A 21,349-nucleotide genomic window follows, 5' to 3' on the forward strand; every position below is an offset into this window, starting at 1 on the left:
CAGATTTCTCACAGGTCCCTTGTCAAAACCAAGGAATGGCACTAGGATTCAAACTGATGTTCCAATTACAACACACAACACAGATCTGAAACGGTCCAATTAAATCAAACTAAATATTTTCACACGACATGATAAGAACAGGTCAAGCTCCTCAATAATTTTATGGGGACTAATTCTTCCCTCTAAGTTCAAGACAAGATTCTTCATTACATGTTGGGTTGCTAGAAAAAGGGAGGTGGGAATTAACAGTTCTGTATCCTGAACTTTACATTGGGATATCAGCAGGATGCATTAGAAGCAGAACAGGTTATTGTAGTGGTAAGCAATTTTCCATCATTTGAAAGTGGTTTTCCGACCTCATTTTCTGTAAGTAGCAATACAAAACATAGACGGTCATCATTATTTGTACTATGACATAAAAGTCAAATATTTGTCGCCAAACAGTATTCATTTGGCACTCGCACATGCCTTAGCTTAGTATGGTTGTAATTCTCTAGTAACCGAACACATCTCATATCTTTTTCACATCAAAGTTGAAGCATATGTATTTCAGATTTCAGTTCCTAACATTTCACTGCACTATTTATCATACTGTATATCAAACCAAAAACAAGTCAATGAAATCATCTACATCACCAGGATATGATCTGAGGTTGGCCTGCATTTCCTTGCCCCTCTTTATTTATACAAGACTTCAGTTAAATATATATTAATCTCTATATGACAAGGACCTTTTTAAGGGAAAACAAAGGTTTACTAAAGTCATCATAGTTTGTAAAGAAGTAAACTTGAATCTTAAAGGTCAATGTGGGGAAAAACATGTTCAACATTTACCTGTTAGTTTACTTTTTCATGTTTGCTTCCATGTCCTGTTTTGTGTTTGTGTTCCACATGGCAGTGACAGATTTAAGATTTTGCCTCCTCCCCTCGAACCCAAATAAGCCCATGGCTACTTTATACTTCAGATTCAGGAAGATTTGCACTTTAAAACCATCCTTTGAAAAAAAAAATCTTAAGGTAAGCACATCGATGGTAAAGTAAGATGAGACATCTCATCACTGTGATGGGAGGTGTACACTTGGGGAATGCCCATTCCAGGAACCGGCCTGCGCTGTCTCTGAAGTTCCGCATAGGCACATTCTGTCAGCAAGAGCAGTAGTGAACCAAACCCTTTTACTAACATCTTAGAGTAGCAACAGATACGATGAGAGTCTTCTCCAAATGCATTCAGGATGTGTCCTTCAGAACTGACAATCAGAAAACAGTACTTTCCAAAAGCAGTTTGTCACTTTAAAGGCAAAGTGAATATATTGTTTTTAAAAGCTTCAAGAGCAGGTAGAATATACAGGCAGCACCTTGCTACGCCTTTAAAACTACATTACCGATATAACATATATAAAAAATAGTGTTGCTTTTATATTTCGGGATTAGAAAGAATCAGCTTTGATGAGTGCATTTCAAACGAAAGTAAAATTTACACAGCAACTTGTAAAATCTCCAATTTACATTACACAACAGACCATTTCCAGGTATGCGCAGGCCATATTCAGCGATTCAAAATGAGGCAACAAAGCCTCCGGTGACGTGAAGCGGCCCTATTAGATTGTAAACAAGCAGGCTTGTGAACACATCTATTTCAATCCAACAGAAAGATCACTGTCGATTTCAAGATGGTGTTGCCAATAAATGGAACTTGCGTGTTAACCCTGCTTGGAGATCATGTTGGAAACTTCCTGCAGTGAAATATCAACTGCACAACCTGTACTTAATTCGCTCACACATCGCACTACATTAGTCATTACAGCGAGCAAGAAGGGCTACCTCATGTCACACTTCATGGGAACTTTCGCTCTTACCCATAGTGAAACCAGGGGTTTGCAACAATATACTTAAAGTACTTTCACAGAGATCATGATTTTGTGCTTAATTCAAAGTTTGTAAAAGTTCTTTTCTCTTCTGTCGATGAATGTATTTTATTATTGAAATGTATTAACCAGTCTGAGAAACTGGGACTTGAGTTCCCCCTCAACTGGCTGTTAACTCTACTGACGAAATCCATACGCTTCAGAGTGGGTGACCCAGTGTTGTACCTGCTTCTAAGAAACAGTTTTTAAATCACCATATGTAATAAAGATGTAAACATATACTGAGTGGTATCTTAGCTGCAAGTGTTGTACCCTGGTGCAAATTCAACCATATGGCATTAAACACATTGTCCCGGCTGTAGAAAGTTCTGGGGACCTTTTTAAGTTTTGCTTTTTACTAAATAATTTTCCCAGTAAACACTCAATTCTGTTTAGTGCTGGATAGAAACTCGCCCATATCTAACACAGTCATATCTAACACTGTCATATTCATCACAAACTCCTAAACATCTTGGATGATTATTTGTCTGTTTTTAAAATTAGCTTATACAACTTCAATTTCAAGAAAATCAGTCTGGTATTAACAAAGATGATAAATATTTTTCATTTATTGTGTACTAAATGTCTTTGCAATTGTTATAAACTAAAACTCTCACTTGATAGTCCCATTTTACAGAGTAGAGAAGACGGGATTTCGCAACATATGCTTCTAAAACACTACAAATTAAATACATCATTCGTCCTTCAGGGCACAGATCTAGTCTAACTGCACAGAAACTTGATGTCAGTAGAATTTCAGAATGCAAATATAAAAAAAATATCAAATGAAACATTTAGCTGGAAAATACCACCTACAAAGGATAAATAATCCAGCTCGTAGCGGAAAACTGTGCAGTACAGTGTAATGTTTGTCTTTGGTGTGTGTGTGAATTAAGTAGGATGTTCAGCAGGTTCATTGCATAACCACAACTCAGTCCAATCACAGCTTACACAGTAACTTCATAGTTTCCAAGAAATTCTTCATGTGGTTTGGACTGTGAGCAAAATCTGTCCACTGGTTTTAGCAGGCAAAGACTCTTAAGAGCCATTATCCGTCTTAAGAAAGCGTGTAAAAAAAAAGTCACATTTTAGGATCAGAAAATATTATTTAAAAGGAACACCCACAATTGCATTAAGCTATGGATAAGTACAACGTATCCCATATTAAAAGGTATGACTATTGACTGTTCACCTGGAATCTTTACTAGGACTCGCCAGGTAGAATTTGTGTGCGGTAAACATCATAAAGATTTACTTGATAGATTGCTAAAAAAAACTGGACATTTGTGAATCATTTCATTTCTTCTTTGTAATTATCTGTATATAGTACATCTACATACTCAACACCTACTGGTAGTGGACAAAAATGGAAACACCTGGTGAACAAAAGACAGCAAAGACATGGAAAGCCAGCGATCCTATGCAACCTTTCTACGTGGCTCATGTATTAAGCAAATCACAAAACACTGAAGGTCCTGTATAAAACTGCTGAACAGGACTGACTGCCTATACTTATGGCCAGCATGGCTGCAAGAGGAGACCTAGGTCACTTGGAAAGTGGGGTGATTGTTGAGGTGCGTTTGACAGGCGCTTCAACAACCAAGACAGCTCAGCTTGGTGATGCATCGCAACAGTATCTAAGGCGACGTGAGCAGGGAATTCTGAGAAAAACGCATCGCCTGCAAAGGGCAACTGTGGGCGGAAGCGCATCTGCCAGGATTGTGATATCTGTGCATCAATTCAAGGTGCAGGGCAAAACAGGCAAGCGAGCGCAGATCGCCTGACTGCAACTTTCGACCTGAGGCACGGGCTGACAGTTTCACCAAAAACTGCTCTGCCAAGAACCCCACAGAGCAGGGTACCACAGTCAGGTTGCAGTGCACAAACTGCTCATCGGCTGACGGCGCACTTTTGCAAGTCCAGTGGTGCAAAGAGCACAGGCAATGGACTACTGAGCAGCAGAGAAATGTGATCTGGTCAGATGAATCATCCTTCACCATTGTTCTCCACAAACAAATGAGCACATGTGTGGCAGCAACCTTAAAGAATTCTGCATCCCTGAGTGCTTGGTTTCAACAGTGCAGGGTTCGAGTGGTTCTGTAATGTTACGAAGCACATTTTAATGGTGGGGTTTGCGGACATACATTGCCATAGAAGACAAGGTCAATACTAATTGACACTTAATAGAACTGAGGGATCAATTTCACCTCATGGTACAGCTGGGAGGGGCGATTTCCAGGATGACAATGCCTCCATCTACAAAGCACAAGTGGTCTAATGTGCATGACACTGATGTTATCCATATGTTATGACCTTCTCAGTCACCACATCTGATCTGATCCAAACTGAGCACTTATGGAATATTCAGGGACAATGCTTGAGACAGCATTTTCTATTTCTGACCACGTGTGAGTTCATTGACTCTCTCATGGAAGAATAGTACTGAATCCCTCCTGCGCAAATCCATACACTGGTAAACTTAATGCAATGGCGTGTATAGACTGTCAGCACACTGTGGCAAAGTGACTTTATATTGGTGTTCCATTTTTGTCCACTTCCTGCATCTATACAACATGTCTAAGGTCTGATTTTATTTTTACCTTTATGAGGGTACACAGCCTACTGGGGCTTTCCATGCATAATCAATGTAGTTGGCTCACTGCGTGTCACATATGGAAGCAAAGATTCATCAAGTAGGTATGCAACTGACACAGCAGTATCTCTAAATTACAGATATGAAATTAAATGTATTAAGAGAAAATCGGCAGACGTTTCTGTAGCTATAATTTAAGATTTTCTAGATTTGTAACCTTGGCTTTTGAGCTCTTTTACAAGGGTCAGATGAGCAGAAAGCATACAAATTGTAATGACTATTTTTGAACATTTTTTAGTATTTAGCTTTTCGTTGTCAATGTGGACTTTAAAAATGATGAGCTACACAACCTACACTTTTTCTACATGCAAAGGCTTGTCTCTGTGCTCTTTAGGGAGGTAAAAATATCTCAAATTGAAAAACTCTTGTACATTTACCCTTTTCTTAAAAGATTAAAGTTAAACCTTTTCTTGCTTGTCTATTTACTCTGCACTGATATCAGTGCTTATGGTCGTTAAATACACAGGAATATGAATTCTGGCCTACCAATTTTTTCTCAAACCAATTTAAATGACAAAGTGGGTAATAAACATTAAGAAAATAAAGGATCACATCTACAAGAGGCAATTGCACTCATCGAGATTCTCTGGTTGCTAATAGTTGACTGGAATGAGATTCTCAGTGAACCATCTCTTGAAGGATTTCGGGTTATCAACAGCATGGCAAGGTAGCTTGTTACACACACCTCCCACCCTTTATCTATACAAAGTGATTCCTGCTCAGTGTTAGATGCACTTTTCCACTCGAGTCTTCCTATCTGTGCTTCACTGTAGAAGCCCACTTGGTGGACTGCGTAAAATTCCGACATAAAGCAGAGAGTGTCTACACCCAGAAAGGTGCATTTTCCCCTTACTCTTTTAGCGCTGCTGTCGCATTGTCTAGATAGAAGATGAATGCCATGTCAATTTACACACGTTAACGGAATTCGATTTTTATTAGAATGGCAAATTGGCTGGTACCTTTCATGCTATTTCGCTACAAGCAAGTTGGCAAAATAATTTAACCCTGCTTTCTCAGACAAACGCTTTGCACTTCCAGAATTTCTAGGGTGTTGCGCTAAGAGGCCTTATTTCACTTGGGTCGGACAGCATTAATCCTAAATCATCGGGCAGACCCAAGAGTACATCACAGTTAAGGACTGGTTTCCTTTAATGTATCATCTAACATGCATTTTTATACAACATACTTGCATGGGACAAAACATGCAGCGCCTTCAATTCGCAATCCCGCTGAAACGTTCTTTCGGAAACTAAAAGCGGGTGTAACGGTGTATTCCGCAGTACAGCCTTCTCTTCGAAATCAACACCACTGCACAACTTCCCTACGTATCAGGTCAGCTTGTGGTGCGACTGGCTTTTTTCTATACAGTATTGCGAAAACGGTTGAACGGGATCAAAGTCACCGGGCAGAAGAGTAGCGGACATCCACACCAACACCCACTGACAACAAGCGTCCTAGTAAACACCTGAAGACCAGCCACACCGTTAATCCTGCTCCCGATGCACTGCTAGCCCAATGATCTGACAAAAACTGTAACCCCACTTGCAAACAACGTCGACGTAAAACTAAACCTAACCCATAGGAGACTCGGGAGGGGCCTGTCAATATTTGAAAGGTCATCTGACGGTGTTTTATTTTTTACTTACAGAATGCCCGAGCAGGAGGTGCAGACGAAGGAGCCCACCGTCATGTTGGCGTAGGTCGGGCCGCGCTGGTCGCAGTCAAAGCACTTTCTGTTGGGCGGCAGGCTCGTCATTTCCCTGAGCATCTTCAGGTGCTTCTCCTCCTGCTTTCGTTTAGCACTCGCCGCCATGGCCGGGGGGGGGACGTTTCTGGGGAGGGGAAGGTGAGACGCGAAAACAAAAACAAAAACAAAAAATCTAGGCAGGGGACGGGATTTTTTTTAGTTTCCAGAAAGTGGACGCAGGGCTGAACGACGGTCTTCGGCAGAGCCCCAGAGAAAAGAGACGGAGCTGCAGGGCGGCTGAATGAAGAGTCGAACCGGAAGTCACAACGGCCTCCCGTTTCCGTGAACAACGAGACGGGGCGCCGTAGTCAAGAGGAGGCTCGCGCGTCCGCCTGCTGGCGGCGTCCACGTGCGCTCGCTAGCGCCACCCAGTAACCTGGCATTGCGGCGATAGGCACGTGCGCTCGGAGTGAGCATTGGAGGAATTGATCGTGGTCCTGTAATCGACGGTGAAAAGTTCAGTACTGTTTTCTCTAAGTCTGCAAGCTTCTTGTTCCACATAGGTTGCCTTTATTGGTAGTGATGTATTAGAGCCTCTCCACCCAGAAAGATCGGAAAATTCCAGCTCTCCTATTTAAATGTTGCCCTTATTAAATGGTGCTGCCAGCTTTGTGATAGTTATCAAAGCACTGACCGTTTAAATGAAATGATTTTAAATCCTGCCGTACTGAGTACTGAAAAGACGTAATAGAAATTACTACCTTTCATGTTTTTTTTAAAGTTTCTCAGATCGTGGTGTTAATTTGCCTGTATGTGTGATCTGCATTATGACATACTTGTTATCTGTCCATTATACATATTAATTGGTTATAAAATGTAAGAACTGCACGTTTTCAAATGAAGTTCAGCACTGACGTGGTGATGATCAGTTAATCCAAAAGTAATCTCATAATTTACTGTAACTTGCATTCAAAAATGAAGTGAGAAGGAGGAACTGAGAGCTGTTATGCTGATGTGGTATTTCTCTCTACGCCGTTGTGAAACATCTGAGATCCGGCTGTGAAGACACGAGTCTTCACTCTGAATCAGTATGCTACTGGTGCTCCTCGCATCCACCTCGAAAGCACAGGTGTTTAAGACCCTTTGAGTATCTGTCGTTATCATTTCATTTAGTTTCAATCTGTAATATTCATGGTGAACGAATTGGATTTTACATGACTGCAGGAAACTCGGAATAACCGGATGCTTCGTTTTTCAAGACCAGGATCTCTGCAGGGCCTTGAGTCTTCGAGTTTTTGTTATACAAACGTTCTCAGTAATATCGTTGGTTTAATTATTTAAATTGACTGTATAATGTAATTTCTCTAAGCAGACTCCGAGCCAAGGTGAAGTAAGGCAACTGTATCTTTAATAAAGGGAATGTCTTACTACAGCAGGTTCTAAAGCAAATCTCAAGATTTTTATTACGTTACACGTGTCAATAATTTATAGTTGTCATCGTGCAACAACTGAGTGAACCTGGTTGTAAACACCATAAAAAGTTTTATTTGTACTTTCACCAGAAAGACATAAAAAATGCATGTTGAGACCAATTATCAAAGAAGGAAATATAATTTCCACATGCTACAAATAAGGAAATGTTATCATATTCAAGAAACTGAGTCATTTTTCTTCTTCAATAGTGATGAGGAAATCTTTCTAAGAACTACTCGTTTCTTCATATTATGTTGTATCACCACAGATGCTATATTCACTCTTGTTCGAGATTTCAAAATATAAATCTAGTTCCACCCATAGTTTCAACATTGATGATTGATGATTTGCTGATCACTGATTGCAGTTTTAGGCTGTCCTATGTGATAATGGGTATTTTTTATGACATATATGATGATATTGACAAAGCAACACAGATAGTGTTTCATACCACCCATTTAGCTCTGTCAACCCAGTTAAGCATTTTGATGTGGTACATGCACCAGTCCTGACGTCAGCTCATGTGAGGTTGTAAATGATTGCACAACCAGTGCAATCAGTCCTATCAGCCTATTCCATAAAATTTAAAAATGAACATCACTTTCCTTCCTGCTGACTGGCAATCTTTAGATATGGGCAATTCCACAAACCAATACTGTAAATGCAATAAAGCTGCACATATCAGAGGACAAGGAAAGCCTGACAGGTGTGAGCCTGGTTAGTATCTGGATAGGAGACCTCCTGGGAAAAACTAAGGCTGCTGCTGGAAGAGGCGTTAGTGGGGCCAGCAGGGGGCGCTCACCCTGCGGCTCATGTGGGTCCTAATGCCCCAGTATAGTGACGGGGACACTACACTGTAAACAGGCGCCATCCTTCGGATGAGACGGAAAACCGAGGTCCTGACTCTCTGTGGTTTTTAAAAATCCCAGGGCGTTTCTTGAAAAGAGTAGGGGTGTAACCCCGGCGTCCTGGCCAAAGTTCCCATTGGCCCTTACCAATCATGCCCTCCTAATAATCCCCCTCTATGAATTGGCTTAATTTCTCTGCTCTCCTCCCCACTGATAGCTGATGTGTGGTGAGCGTTCTTGCGCACTATGGCTGCCGTCACATCATCCAGGAGGATGCTGTACATTGGTGGTGGTGGAGGGGAGTCCCCATTACCTGTAAAACACTATATAAGTGTAAGCAATTATTATTATTATTATTATTATTATTATTATTATTATTTCACAGCATAATTTGTGCTATGGGTATTCATAATTTCTGAATTTTTGTTTCTTTTCACTTGCTTGGTGTCATTGTTTACCATTTGAAAATGCAGACATTTTATTTTGGTGGGGGCGTATAAATGGATTGCAAAAAAAAATCAAAAACTTTAAAAGCATCATCAAAGACCCCACACACCCCAGCTACAGACTGTTTGACCCTCTACCATCTGGAAAACGGCACCGGAGCATTCGGGCCTGGACTACCAGACTCAGAGACAGTTTTTACCCCCGCACTATCAGACTATTAAACTCCAAGCCTCTCTCTCCTACAATCTGAACCTCACAGTGTCTTCTTTCTTACCAAAAACTCAAACACACCTTGAAATCTACCTCACATGTCAAAAAGCTCACTCCCCATAATTTTCTATCCTTTATTTAATTCTGTCGATGTATGATTTTGCACATCTGATGTTGTTGTGCACATTACCTGTTACCTTTTGTTGTTTTGTACATTGCCTGTTGTTTTTTTGCACACTGCCTGTTGTCTTTCTTTTATTATACAATTGTATTGTTGTTTTTCTGTACTACTTATCGTCTGAGAGCTAGCTAAATAGCATTTCGTTAGACCATATACCTGTATTTGAGTATAATGACAATAAACTTGAACTTGAACCCTGCAACGGACACCCTGATTGGGCAGGGAACATACACTCTATGTGGGACAGCTTAGAGATGCCAATTGACTTTAATAACATGTCTTCGGAACGCAGGCTGGAAGCCAGGGCACTTTTGAAAAAACCCTCACAGCTCAGGGGAAATGTACACAGACGGTATCCCAGACTGGAATTGAATTCTGGACACAAAGGCAATGAAATGGCTGCACTGATGTCCCTCTCCTTATCCCAATAGCAGGTTTGTGAAATTTTTGCGATCTGGGAAGATGTTCCTTCTGATGCCCACTATGTAAAAATAAAAAAATAATCTAAAAAATGCTTTACAAAAGTGTCTTTTGAATGTTGTACAATCAAATGTCGTCCGGTAAGGAGGGCGGTATGTAAGCTTGCAAATGGTTGTTTCAAGTCACTCACACATTACACGTATGAACAAAGCATTTTCTTAAAGAATTTATTTCCTCTTAAATGGACTCTTGACTGGGCACCTTAGAGGAAGTGTTTGTTTTTTAGATAATGATTAACCAGGAAGAGTTAATAATAAGAAGACGTGAAGCATTTGTATGCTTCTCAGGAATTTGAAGACCTGTCAGCTGCTGTCTCCTGGGGCTTCAACATGACTTGCTGTGAAGGGTTTACCTCCTGCAATGGATTCTTCCTCATTTCTCTCTGCATCCTCGCCATTGGATTCAACCTGCTCCCGCTGTGTGCGGATTACTCCATGGACGGACGCTTGTTCCAGAAGCCTGTCTCCTGCTTTGAGTGGTGGCTCCCAGGAGTCTTGGGAGGTGGTATCCTTGTAAGTATCAGAGGAGATTTGTGTTAAGAGTTTACTTCATTCATCGATCCCTTATCACGAAGCCTTGTATTCCTGCTAAGGGTTATGGCAACGTGGAGCCCATTCTTGAAGCCCAGCTGGGATGAGCTGGGATTACACCCGGGACAGGACAGCAGTCCACACATAAAGGGAGAATGAAGAGATATTAGTTAAGAAACCTAACATGCCCCCTGTTGTTGTGAAAAATCAGGAAAAATCCCACATGGGGAGAACATGCAAATTCCTAACAGACGTTGCTCAAAGTCAGAATCAAATCCAGGGCCAAAGAACTGTGAGGGAACAGCACTGATCACCACAGATGCATGCAACAGAGTCTGTTTCATTGACATCTAATCATTAGTGAAATTCATGATGAGAAGCATTAAGTTGCAAGTCTAATCTAGAAAGAATGATCTGCGATAAACTGCTGTGGTGTAACTGAACAGAGATCAACGAGACTGCTGTAGAATTTCTGATCTCATAGATGGCAGGGTCTCCAACTTCATGGCTTGATTATTATTAATAATAATATCACTTTATTAACCCTTTATAATTTCTTGCATTAGGAATTATCTTTTCACATAGCCCAGCTTGCTCACCCTGAGACACACAGACAGGGAGAGAGCCTGGGATCAGAGCACAGGGTCTGCCATTGTACGGCACCCCTAGAGCAGTTGGGGTTCAGGGCCTTGCTAAGGGGCCCAACGGAGTAGGATTCCTCTGCCAGCTGTGGGATTTGAACCAGCAGCCTTCCAGCCACAGGCGCAGAGCCTTAGCCACAGAGCCACCGCTCCTCCCTTCAGTTCCTCATCTCCTCAAAATGCAGCTGTCAGAGGACTTTCTCACACCAGACATTCTCAACATATCACATCCGTCAGTTTTCTTACCACTTTATTGAACTCAGTGTCACAGCCTCACAGGGGCACCGGAGCCTATCCTGGCAAGCAACGAGTGCAAGGCAGGATACATCCTGGACAGGACTCCAGTCCATCACAGGACACAGACAGACACAAACACACAAACACACACACGCACGCACGCTAGGGCCAGTTTTCCCAGAAAAGTATTCATCCACCAGCATGTCTTTGGACTGCGTGAGGAAACCCCACACAAACATGGGGAGAACATTCAAACTCTCCAATGCTAACCGCTGCACCACCATGTCGCCTCATATTACAGCAATTTTAAATTGAAAGAAAGAAATCAGTATCATGATCACCATCCATTAAATACAATTGTTCCTAACCTTGTTTCTGGGGGAGCCTTGTTCATTCTGATTTTGCTCCAGAGTTAATAATCAAACGGTAGCTGACTTCAGTTTCAGTTGAAATTGATTTGGGGGCATGTTTTTAAATTCTCTGTCAGCTTGTAAAGCATTGAATGAGATTTAAGATGAGATAATTTTATTGGCCATATACAATTTCTTGTATTAGGAATTTGTCTTTTTCACATACCTGCCTGAAATGCAACCAACTAGACCTCTGCAGCAGGACAAAAAGCTCATTGTGGGCATGTTTGATATATTGTCACTCCCACCTTTGTCAGTTCGTTGAATCTTGATTACCTGTTAATAGCTGTTTAGTCACAGTAAATGTAAGCAATGAAAAGAGCACTAAAAAACTGTTTATGATTAAATACACTACACTACACTTGAAGTCTCACGGGGAGATTATGCACCACAGTGCCATGAGGCAGTAATGGTAACCACTGCACCAGTGTGCCAAACATTCTTAATTGCTTAACTGGTCGTACTATTTAACAGTTAATACTTCTAATCGGGTGTTAAGGTGTTTTGACTTCCTATGTTGGACCAAAACCCGAAGACTCTTAGCCCATCTGGGAAGTAAGTTAGAACTAGAGTTTTTCGTTGTCGTGCTGCTCACCTGTAGAACTCTGTTCCTCTTAATAACAGACAAGCTGAACCTTCGAGTTTCTTTATTTCATGTATTTCAAAAAGACATGATCTTTATATAAAATGTAGGACACAGTTACCCCACTCCATGTCCATTAGCATTATACTGGAAAGCCAACTTTATTGCTGTGTGCCCCTGCGTAGAATGAATATGCTGAAAGTGCATTTGAAACTGAGAACAGGAGGCACTTCTTTAGCCAAAGAGTTGTGGGAGTGTGGAACAAGCTACCCAGCCATGATGTTGAAGCTGATACCTCAGCATCTTTCAAATAAATATCCGGATGAGCTGCTCCAATCAGGACAGGAGGCACTTCTTTACACAAAGGGTTGTGGGAGTAGGGTGTGGAACAAGCTACCCAGCCATGTTGTTAAAGCCGACACCCTGGCTTCTTTCACATAAACAGCTGGATGAGATCCTGGGATCAAACAGGCCAGATGGGCCAAAAGGCCTCCTCTCGTTTGTAACTGTTCTTCTGTTCTGAAGTGTAGTCTGGCTTCATAGCAACAGACAGACTGCATCACCAAGCCCACGTTTCTGACACATCCGAAAGAACATGTTGCCATTTGCATCATTTTCTTTGCACATGATCTGTCTCAGAGCTCCTTGAGTCAGATGTACACAACAGGCTAAGCACCGATGAAGACGGCCGACTGAATTCCTTCAAAACAGCCGACAGGATCGTGTTGCATTGCAGGAGCCGGATTCATCAGGCCTGGTCTCCCGGCTCTGTGGAGAGCCGAACAATCCCTGTCAACAGTGACACAAGATCTGGGCTGGAAATATCTTGCATGCAAAACTCCAGTCCTGCATGCTTTGTGGCTCACACAAACCAGGAAACAATATCAAAGGCTGATGGAACTGGATATGTTTTTGTAAAACAGATAAAGCAGAAAATAAAATCAGACAGAGACAATCATAAAACACTCCCAACAAAAGCATTAATCCGTAGAAAAGCAACAATTCAAACTCTGTTTTTTTTCCCCTTTGATAGGTTCTGCCTGCAGTAGCAATGACTTTTGCTGCAAAAAAGAGGGGAAGCTGTAACTCCCGAACTGGGGTAAGGTGTCCGTTTCTTCACGAGGATAATTATAGGACCGTGTCGCCACATGATTAAAAGGTGAACTTTAAGTTTCTATTTGGAGACCAATTAGCTGATGACTCACTCGCTTCTACAGTAACTTGTACTCAAGTGCTGTAAATGATCTACACAAGTTTCGTGTGACAGGAGTCCCTAATCCCGAAATTCAGGCGATTCCTTCTAGTACCACACCTCTGGATGATGAAGACCACTTTTGTTTTTTTTCCCAGATGCTTCTGTCAGCCTTCTTCTGTATAATCAGCATCGTCGGTGCCATTTACTGTGTGCTGATATCGCTGATCGCCCTTGCAAGTGGTCCTCTCATTTGCCAGGATCCCAATGCTGGATTATCTTCTTGCACTTTCAGTTTAGGTAACATCAGGTAAGGATTATCTACAATTAAAATGATCCGGCACAAATTGCAACATTTCTAAATTTCGGTTGATATGATATTAGCGGGTTAGGTGGTAATGAAGCCACCAATATTTATTGCATTCATTGGAAAACAGCAGCTGATCTGAGTTGGTTGAGTTCATTCCAATCTGCTCCGCTCCAGATTTACAATACAACCAGCACTATAGTTAACTACGTTGACTCTGTTGATGGTCACTTAATAAGGTAAGAAAGGTTACAAATTTGGCCCATCTAGGCTGTGACTGCAGGATGCCCCAGAATGCTTTTGACTGGATAGACACAAGTAAATAAGGAGCTCTTTGTAAAAGTCTGGACTGGAAGGGCCACATGTTGAGCCTTACAAAGTTTTGATTCCGTTCATTGTTGTCTAAGAACTGTCTGGGGCCTGTTTTCCAGCTCTTTGTCCGCGTTGAATTTTGACATTGGATGGTATCTGCAGTTCGACGGCTGCCATAACAGCACTGGAGGAGAGGGAAACGGGACCTGGGTTCCTCTAGGGCACTCATTCACGAACTTGGACGAGAGCCAGATTGTAAATCTGCACCTCATCACCTTTTCCGGATTGAGTGTTGTGGCCCTGCTGGAAATCATTTTTAGTCTTTTGCAGATAGTGGCAGGAATCTGTGGATGCTTGTGCGGCACCTCAAAGAGGAGGAGAGGCCGTGAAGTTTAATCACACAACTACACAATTTAACTAGGATCTAACATGGGCTTCTTCATTGATCATTAGAATTCAGAAAAACAGTCTGTTAAAGAAATCACTCCATTGACAGTAACATCCATCTAGCCAAAACCCAAGAAAAGAAGACTTTCTCCCTAAATTAAAACATTTTGTTACAACAGTTTTCAAAACTAAAAGACTTTGAGAGGTATATCCACTTAAAAGGCCTTTTTAAACAAAGTCTCACCTGTGTCATCCCCAGTCTCTTATTTTCAGCAAGGCGACGATTTTTCAGTACCATGATTGGTAAAATCCCATTGAGACCTATCTCTCCGCTTCTTGTCTGAAATCCTAATCATACAGCAGTGTTTGCCTACTGGTTTCTTACCCCTGGAATTATTTTTGCACTATTTAAAAAAAAAATCAGTATTCACTTTCGTTGTTCTATTTAATGTTTTACAGAATGGGAATATCCGTGACAATAAAACTGAAGTACACTTGAACACACTGCCTTCCAGTTAATATACACCCACCATCTGCTCATGATCATTTTGAAGTGTATTTTTAAAAAAATCTGAACGCTCTCACAAATATCAGTGAACAATCAAGAAACTCACAAGATCGGTATTAATCCTTTGAAAAAAACTGGAGACTTAACAGACAACAGATTTGTGTCCATTTACAAATAACGTAGACCTGAGCACATTCACCCTCTCCACATGGAACAGATGATTATTATACAGCCGAAGTACAGCTGCAGCACTATCGGCTGTCTAACTGCTGCCGATGGCTTGGGCTGCTGTTGTCTCCACTCTTGGTGTGGAAAAGTCCCAGGGGCGCCTATTCTCTGTGTAGCCATAGATCTTGCGAAGTGCAACTCTTGCTGCTTCTTCCTCTGCAGCAAGAATGGTCTCACCGGGTCCCTCCGCGATCAGCTTCTTATCACTGCAAATACGACAGGGACCAGATCACGATACACGAAGCCGAAACAGCCCACACTGTTCCCTGCGAGACAACCCCGCCTTCTGTGGAGATCGGACGCCAATTAGAGCCGGGGTTCGCAATACTGGTCATGGAGGTCCACACGCCTGCCAGTTTTCATTCCAGCCAATCAACTAATTACCTAATTGAAACTGTAATGGAACTTGCAGGGGTTGACTGGAATAATTCCTTTGCTACGCAAACGCTTGCGATTTTACTTATGCAATGAAATAGATAAGAAGGCAACCTCCAGCCTGTTTTTAAGAGCTGAAAACTGTCAAAGAGTTGTAATCCTAGTAGGAAGTCAATCAAAGTTTCAATTCCGTATCAAAGCTTTGTAGGAACAAGTCCCAGCAGGTGTGTGGGCCTCCAGGCACGGGATTGGGAGGAAGCCTTTCAGCAATGTGCTTAAAGAGATTAAGGGGTGCAGGCATCAACATCTTTCTGCTATGGAACTCTTACAAAATGACCTCAATCTGACATCTCTTCCAGGGGACAGAACACAAGGAAGTTAAGAAAGTGGCACGGGGTTACACACATGTGTGTTGGTGGCAGAGTCAGGAATTAAAGTTCAAAGCAGGAAGCTCAAAGCACCAACCTTGTTCCTTAACCTCAGGATTACTCCCCAGATGGCAATTTAAGAAGGTACAGGAAGTAAAAAGAGATGATTGTTGTTTTTTTAATACAATGCAAGTATACCGCACAAGCTAACCCGTGCTGCCAAAGGAAAGTCGTTTCTTATCTGTAAGATACTGCTAAATGTAATACAGGAAGGTTCAGAAATGCGCATGAGGAAGCTGGCCTCCAAACACCAGTGTTTGCATGACGGAAGCACCGAAGGGTCTTTTGTTTTAAACTGAACTGAAATTCAACCTGAATTATTTTCATACAGACCTGTACAGCCCAACGAAGTAGAGGGGAAGCACAGTGCTGGCCCCGGCCTGTCTTGTTATCCTGGGCTCTGGGAGAGAGATCTTCCTGCGGGTCAGTTCCTCCACCAGTAGACCCATTGGGTTAATGACCCTCCAGAGCTCAAACAGATCTTTGCCAATCAGCTGGGTTACTAAGAAATCCTGCGGAGAACAAGGCAATGCTTTAATACACTGTGGGTATCTTCTTTTAAGAAGGGCACACACAGAGACAAACACACACACTAGGGCCAATTTTACAGAAGCCAATTGACCTACCAGCATGTTTTTGGACTTGTGGGAGGAAACTACAGCACCTAGAGGAATCCCACAAGAAGATGGGGAGAACATGCAAACTCCATGCAGATAGCACTCCAGGAATTGAACCCTAGAGACATGAGGCACCAATAGCAACCACTGCACCACCGTGCCACCCAACAAAACATTATCACTGATAACTGCAACAAATTTACAAGGTGATTGTCAAGAAAATGACAATCCTTTTGTAACAGGTGCACTGGTGTTTTATATAACAGACACGGCATGGGCGAATTCATTATACGGACTGACCACAGTTAGAAACAATACAAGTTGCACATCTGTGACAGGTGCTTTGCACCAGGTTCCAGACAGATGCTATCTTGTGGGCTCCTGTCCCTTTTATCTCAACGAGCCTCGTCACACATGTTCCTGCTCACGGCTTCCTAAGCCCTAGATGTTGTCCTTGCTTATCCTACAAATGCCAAAGCGGGCTCACGCCTGGCGAGCAGGGCATCCGATACATAGCTGTCACATCCTCCTCCTGCAAGAAGGCCGCTGGACATGGGCAGCATCAGGACATGTGCCATCTCGCCAGGCTGACCCACCAGAATGGGGTGTCCCGGGATTTGATCAGTGTGTAGCTCCAAGAGATCATGTGGCTATTAAACACTACAAGCAGAGATCTGTAGCGACTAGACACTCCTGCCCGGACCATCACACTTCATCCTGCGTCTCAATGAGCGTTTCGTTCTACATGTCTGTACTACACTCTATCTGTACACATCACTAGCCAGCAGCCATATTACCCTGCAACTCACAACTGGCAGCCCACTGAAGCTCAGCAGGTGTGAGCCTGGTCAGTACCTGGATGGGAGACTTCCTGGGAAAAACTAAGGTTGCTGCTGGAAGAGGTGTTAGTAGGGGGCGCACACCCTGTGGCTCATGTGGGTCCTAATGCCCCAGTGTAGTGATAGGGACACAATGCTGTAAAAATATAATATACTGCAGTCCTTCTCTGTGGTCATTAAAAATCCATTCTTGAAAAGAGTAGGGGTATAACCCCGGCGTCCTGGCCAAAGTTCCCATTGGCCCTTACCAATCATGGCCTCCTAATAATCCCTTCATTACTATGTTCTCCTCCTCACTGATAGCTGATGTGTGGTGAGCGTTCTGGCGCACTATGGCTGCCGTCGCATCATCCAGGTGGATGCTGCACATTGGTGGTGGTGGAGGGGAGTCCCCATTACCTGTAGAGCGCTTTCAGTGGAGTGTCCAGAAATGTGCTACATAAGTGTAAGCAATTATTAATCACTAAACATGACTCAGATCGACTGCTGGCAAGTCCACCAGAGGCAACCACGTCCAGTCTCCGAGCTCACAAAGGCCATGTTGTGTTGGTAAGTGGTCCATACTGGTTCCCATTAATATGTAACAGTCTAAGTCACCTCATCATCAGCACTCTTACAAATGAGTCTATTTAGCACTTACACACACAAACCCTTCATGTAGCTCACAGCTAGCCACGAATAATAAAAAAACAAATCAATATTCAAAGTCCAAAATACCTTTAACCTTGACTTTGCTCAGAGTTTATACATACAGTATAACCACAATAATTGACAGTTGCACATTTGCGATTTGTGACCACTTTATCTGAGACTGCACACCAAAATCGCCTATTCGCAGGCTGTGCAGTGAGACAGTTGATGCAGACACCCCCTTTATCTTTATATCGCAGGTCTGCTTCACAGGACCAATATCGGCCTCTGCAGTACAGCTTGGCTAACAAAGAGTTGACATATTCCTGTAGAAGCGTGGGTTATGCTTTAGTCATTCATTTTCACAGCAGTATATCAGTAGACCATTTGCTTCAAAAGGGACCATAATAAAATGCTTTAAAGAATGCATCAGGAAGATCTGAATATTGACAAAGAGTACTTTCTAGTGCATAAGCACAGCTCAGACTTTTCTGAAGTAAAGATGAGACTATTGTTTTTAAATAAAAAACGTACCCGGCTAAAATACCCAGCTTTCTGTGGCCCGCTGCTCTGTAGCAGTGCTCCTACCACAGCAAAAAAGGTCTTGTGCAGCACATCATCTGGCACAGGGAACTGGGCACTCAGTGTGAGGTCCTCCACAGCCAGATTCCTTGCCACATGGCACACGGTGTCCGGCTCACACAAATACTTCACAATGGCGCCCACGCCCTCTGCTGGCAAGCTTGGGTAGGTGCCTCTGCACCAGTCAGCAAGGTAGCTTTGAGTGAACTGCAGGCCCTGGCTGCTGAGCTCTTCGTTGCTTTTCAGATTGAGAGCGACGGCCTCCTTATCCAGACCCAGCTCCTTACGGTTCAGCTCTTCAGACCGGATGTAGCAAGGGTTAACAAAGGCAGTCTTGAGGAGATCGAGGGAAACATTCTCGTGGAGCCTAGCGTTGAAGGCTTGAATTTCTGCATGATAGTCCCAGTTCGGCTGGCGAGAGCTGACAAAAACATGAAATAGTTATTGCAAGCAGGTGACACAGATTTATGCTTTACACTGATGAGAGGAGATATTCTGTTTCCTTTCCAGTTTCTGCAGAAACTGTAGACGACACAAAATACATATTTGTTACCTAAATTCTATTTTCGCATACATATGCGGTTTCAGGAGAAAAGGGGATAATAAACACCACTGAAATAAGTACTTTTAACTTTCACAGCAATATAAAATGCGAAAGCTTGGCAGAAAATGCATTAACAGTATACTACGACCATGAAATAACTACCTGCAAAACGCTCTTTAATAGGTGAGCGGCAGCAAAGATTGCATCCGTGAAGCACTGTAACTGTGCCACTAAGTCTCCAGTTACTTATGTTAAATAAAAAAGGTGATTTAGTTTTCATCTGACAGTTCCACGCATCGGAACCGTAATATTGTTAAGTTAGGAGGACAAATTTACATTATCTACTGTGGAAGCAAACTACCTCAAGAAACCCATGCGACCAAGCGCAAATACTGTCGAAAATACTGGGATATGGGATACTGCGCAAACGTTTATAGTTTAAAATATGTGATGCAATGACACGATTCTTCCTTTTAATCTGATACTCATGACAATGGATGGATCACAAACTATAACTATAAACATCTCTGCTGTTACATGAAAGATCGAGTTCTGAGGTAACCCAAATGATACTGAAGTTTTAATGGTAATAACTGCACAAGCAGTTTATTCTGTTTCACCTGACATTTGGTGTATTATGGAATTTAATCACAGTATGCTTCTGAAATTAAAACTACACACCTTACACATAGCAGTCTGGAAAACACTAACAACATCAGAAGTCACGACTGTCCCAAATATACCCTTTGAATAAAGTTAAATAATGTGACCACTTTATTTAAACTGTGTTTATTATTTAAACACAACGAAAAACTTTATAGGGAATGTAAAACATTTGTACACCATTGTAACATCAGAGACGGCAGTGGCCTTGACGCGATCTCTATACCACGGGAAACACAGTGTGCCTTACCGGGGAGTTGGTGGCGGTGGTCCTTCAAGTTTTCTTTTTCTTTCCATCAAAAACATATACGATTTCATCCATCGCTTCTTATCTCGCGTTTGCATGAAGAGAACACTCCGACACACATTGTGGAAGTGGACTCCTAAAGGAGATAGTATACGACCCGCTTGTAAAACAGACATCACGTCTCAGTAACAGCGTGCACCACCAATACAATTCCCTACTACATTCAAGAACATAAGAAGTTTAGTTCCGGCTACGTCTAATCCGGTTTTCGTTATGTGGTATTGAAAAAAAAGAAAATTTTAAGTTGTGACGTTACAAAACAATTAACTTATATGTACTCCAACATTACCGATTACCTATAATGTATATATTCCTGAGTATTTGTGGTTTGGAGCAGAATTTCATGATGGATACAATTGCCACTCACACAAGAAATGAAAGCGCTCAAAGCGCTTTACAGGTAATGGGGACTCCCCTCCACCACCACCAATGTGCAGCATCCACCTGGATTAAGGTTAAAGCTAGCTGAAACAGAAGTTCACAGGAAAGAGAAGGAATCTTACATTTACCCAATTGTATTATAAGTATTTTATCATCAAATATCAGAATGCTTTTAAAATATGTTATGAGGAAATGTTTCTTCTATAGCAGAGCTACACCAATGTACTTAGAAAAAATATTTAAGGAACAGTCCACTTACTACTAAAAATAATTTAAAAGCTCAAGGACTATAATTTTAATCCATAATTTAATTAGAGAAGAGCTCTTAAAATGTAGTCCTCAAGGCCTAAATTGATCTTTTCCCTACACCAGAGCTATTACTGTAGTTAATTGGACAATCATTTTATTGAACTAATGAAACTGTTTAAGAGAAGCCCTCTTAAACATTGCCTTTTTGATGCACACTGACCCATGGGATATAAAGAAGCATTGGACCTTAAACCTATTCCCTTGGTTAAAAAGAAGACAATCAGTCAATTATCAGACATCTTGAAAAAAATAATTAAATATCTGATTTACCCTCCTCTTGAGTTTATTTCCAAAACTGTTGTGGGTTCTTTAGTTAAGAAACAGTTCAGATCAGAATGTACTGCCTGAATGGGAGACTCTAATGAAAACACTCATGGGAGACATCGTGGCATAGTAATTAGAACTGTTGCCTTACAACTCTTCTGGCTTGGGATTTAGTCCAGCGTAGGAGAATGT

General features: G+C 42.0%; 3 protein-coding genes across 12 annotated transcripts in view; 1 reads left to right on the plus strand and 2 right to left on the minus strand.

Annotated features, from left to right (window-relative positions):
- Positions 1 to 6,606, minus strand: part of agfg1a (ArfGAP with FG repeats 1a) — a 44,655-nt gene extending 38,049 nt beyond the window's left edge. For 4 of the 10 annotated variants that reach the window (XM_088610551.1, XM_088610561.1, XM_088610530.1 and 1 more), the window contains exon 1: positions 6,204 to 6,604. In XM_088610551.1, coding sequence (XP_088466677.1) covers positions 6,204 to 6,370 — 167 coding nt within the window. In that variant the 5' untranslated portion in view covers positions 6,371 to 6,604. Of the gene's footprint in view, positions 1 to 6,203 lie in introns of all 10 variants that reach the window. The other 6 variants (XM_088610537.1, XM_088610513.1, XM_088610579.1 and 3 more) reach the window with 4 other exon arrangements.
- Positions 6,607 to 9,693: 3,087 nt separating this feature from the next.
- On the plus strand, positions 9,694 to 14,980 carry LOC148676656 (transmembrane 4 L6 family member 20-like). The gene is made up of 5 exons (XM_088610606.1): positions 9,694 to 9,837; positions 10,110 to 10,395; positions 13,318 to 13,383; positions 13,635 to 13,786; positions 14,215 to 14,980. The coding sequence occupies exons 2-5, from the start codon at positions 10,213 to 10,215 to the stop codon at positions 14,489 to 14,491; spliced, it is 678 nt and encodes a 225-aa protein (XP_088466732.1). The 5' UTR covers positions 9,694 to 9,837; positions 10,110 to 10,212; the 3' UTR covers positions 14,492 to 14,980.
- mrpl44 (mitochondrial ribosomal protein L44) lies at positions 14,909 to 20,361 on the minus strand. The gene is made up of 4 exons (XM_088610591.1): positions 20,147 to 20,361; positions 18,642 to 19,110; positions 16,355 to 16,533; positions 14,909 to 15,424 (listed from the first exon to the last, which is right to left on the minus strand). Exons 1-4 carry the CDS (start codon positions 20,317 to 20,319, stop codon positions 15,253 to 15,255), a joined length of 993 nt encoding a protein of 330 aa, XP_088466717.1. The 5' UTR covers positions 20,320 to 20,361; the 3' UTR covers positions 14,909 to 15,252.
- Between the last annotated feature and the right edge of the window lie 988 nt (positions 20,362 to 21,349).

Source organism: Lepisosteus platostomus, chromosome 2 (genome assembly GCF_059453375.1).
Source record: "Lepisosteus platostomus isolate fLepPlt1 chromosome 2, fLepPlt1.hap1, whole genome shotgun sequence".
Classification (NCBI taxonomy): domain Eukaryota; kingdom Metazoa; phylum Chordata; class Actinopteri; order Semionotiformes; family Lepisosteidae; genus Lepisosteus; species Lepisosteus platostomus.

Bases quoted from the DNA above. Each gene is read 5' to 3' on its own strand.
- LOC148676656 (XM_088610606.1), top strand. From the start codon at position 10,213: ATGACTTGCTGTGAAGGGTTTACCTCCTGCAATGGATTCTTCCTCATT. The intron at 10,396-13,317 runs GTAAGTATCAGA...CCCCTTTGATAG, and splicing joins TCTTGGGAGGTGGTATCCTT to GTTCTGCCTGCAGTAGCAAT. The intron at 13,384-13,634 runs GTAAGGTGTCCG...TTTTTTTCCCAG, and splicing joins GCTGTAACTCCCGAACTGGG to ATGCTTCTGTCAGCCTTCTT.
- mrpl44 (XM_088610591.1), bottom strand. From the start codon at position 20,319: ATGTCTGTTTTACAAGCGGGTCGTATACTATCTCCTTTAGGAGTCCAC. The intron at 16,534-18,641 runs GTACGTTTTTTA...TGTTCTCCGCAG, and splicing joins AAGCTGGGTATTTTAGCCGG to GATTTCTTAGTAACCCAGCT. The intron at 15,425-16,354 runs GTCTGTATGAAA...TCGTATTTGCAG, and splicing joins TACTTCGTTGGGCTGTACAG to TGATAAGAAGCTGATCGCGG.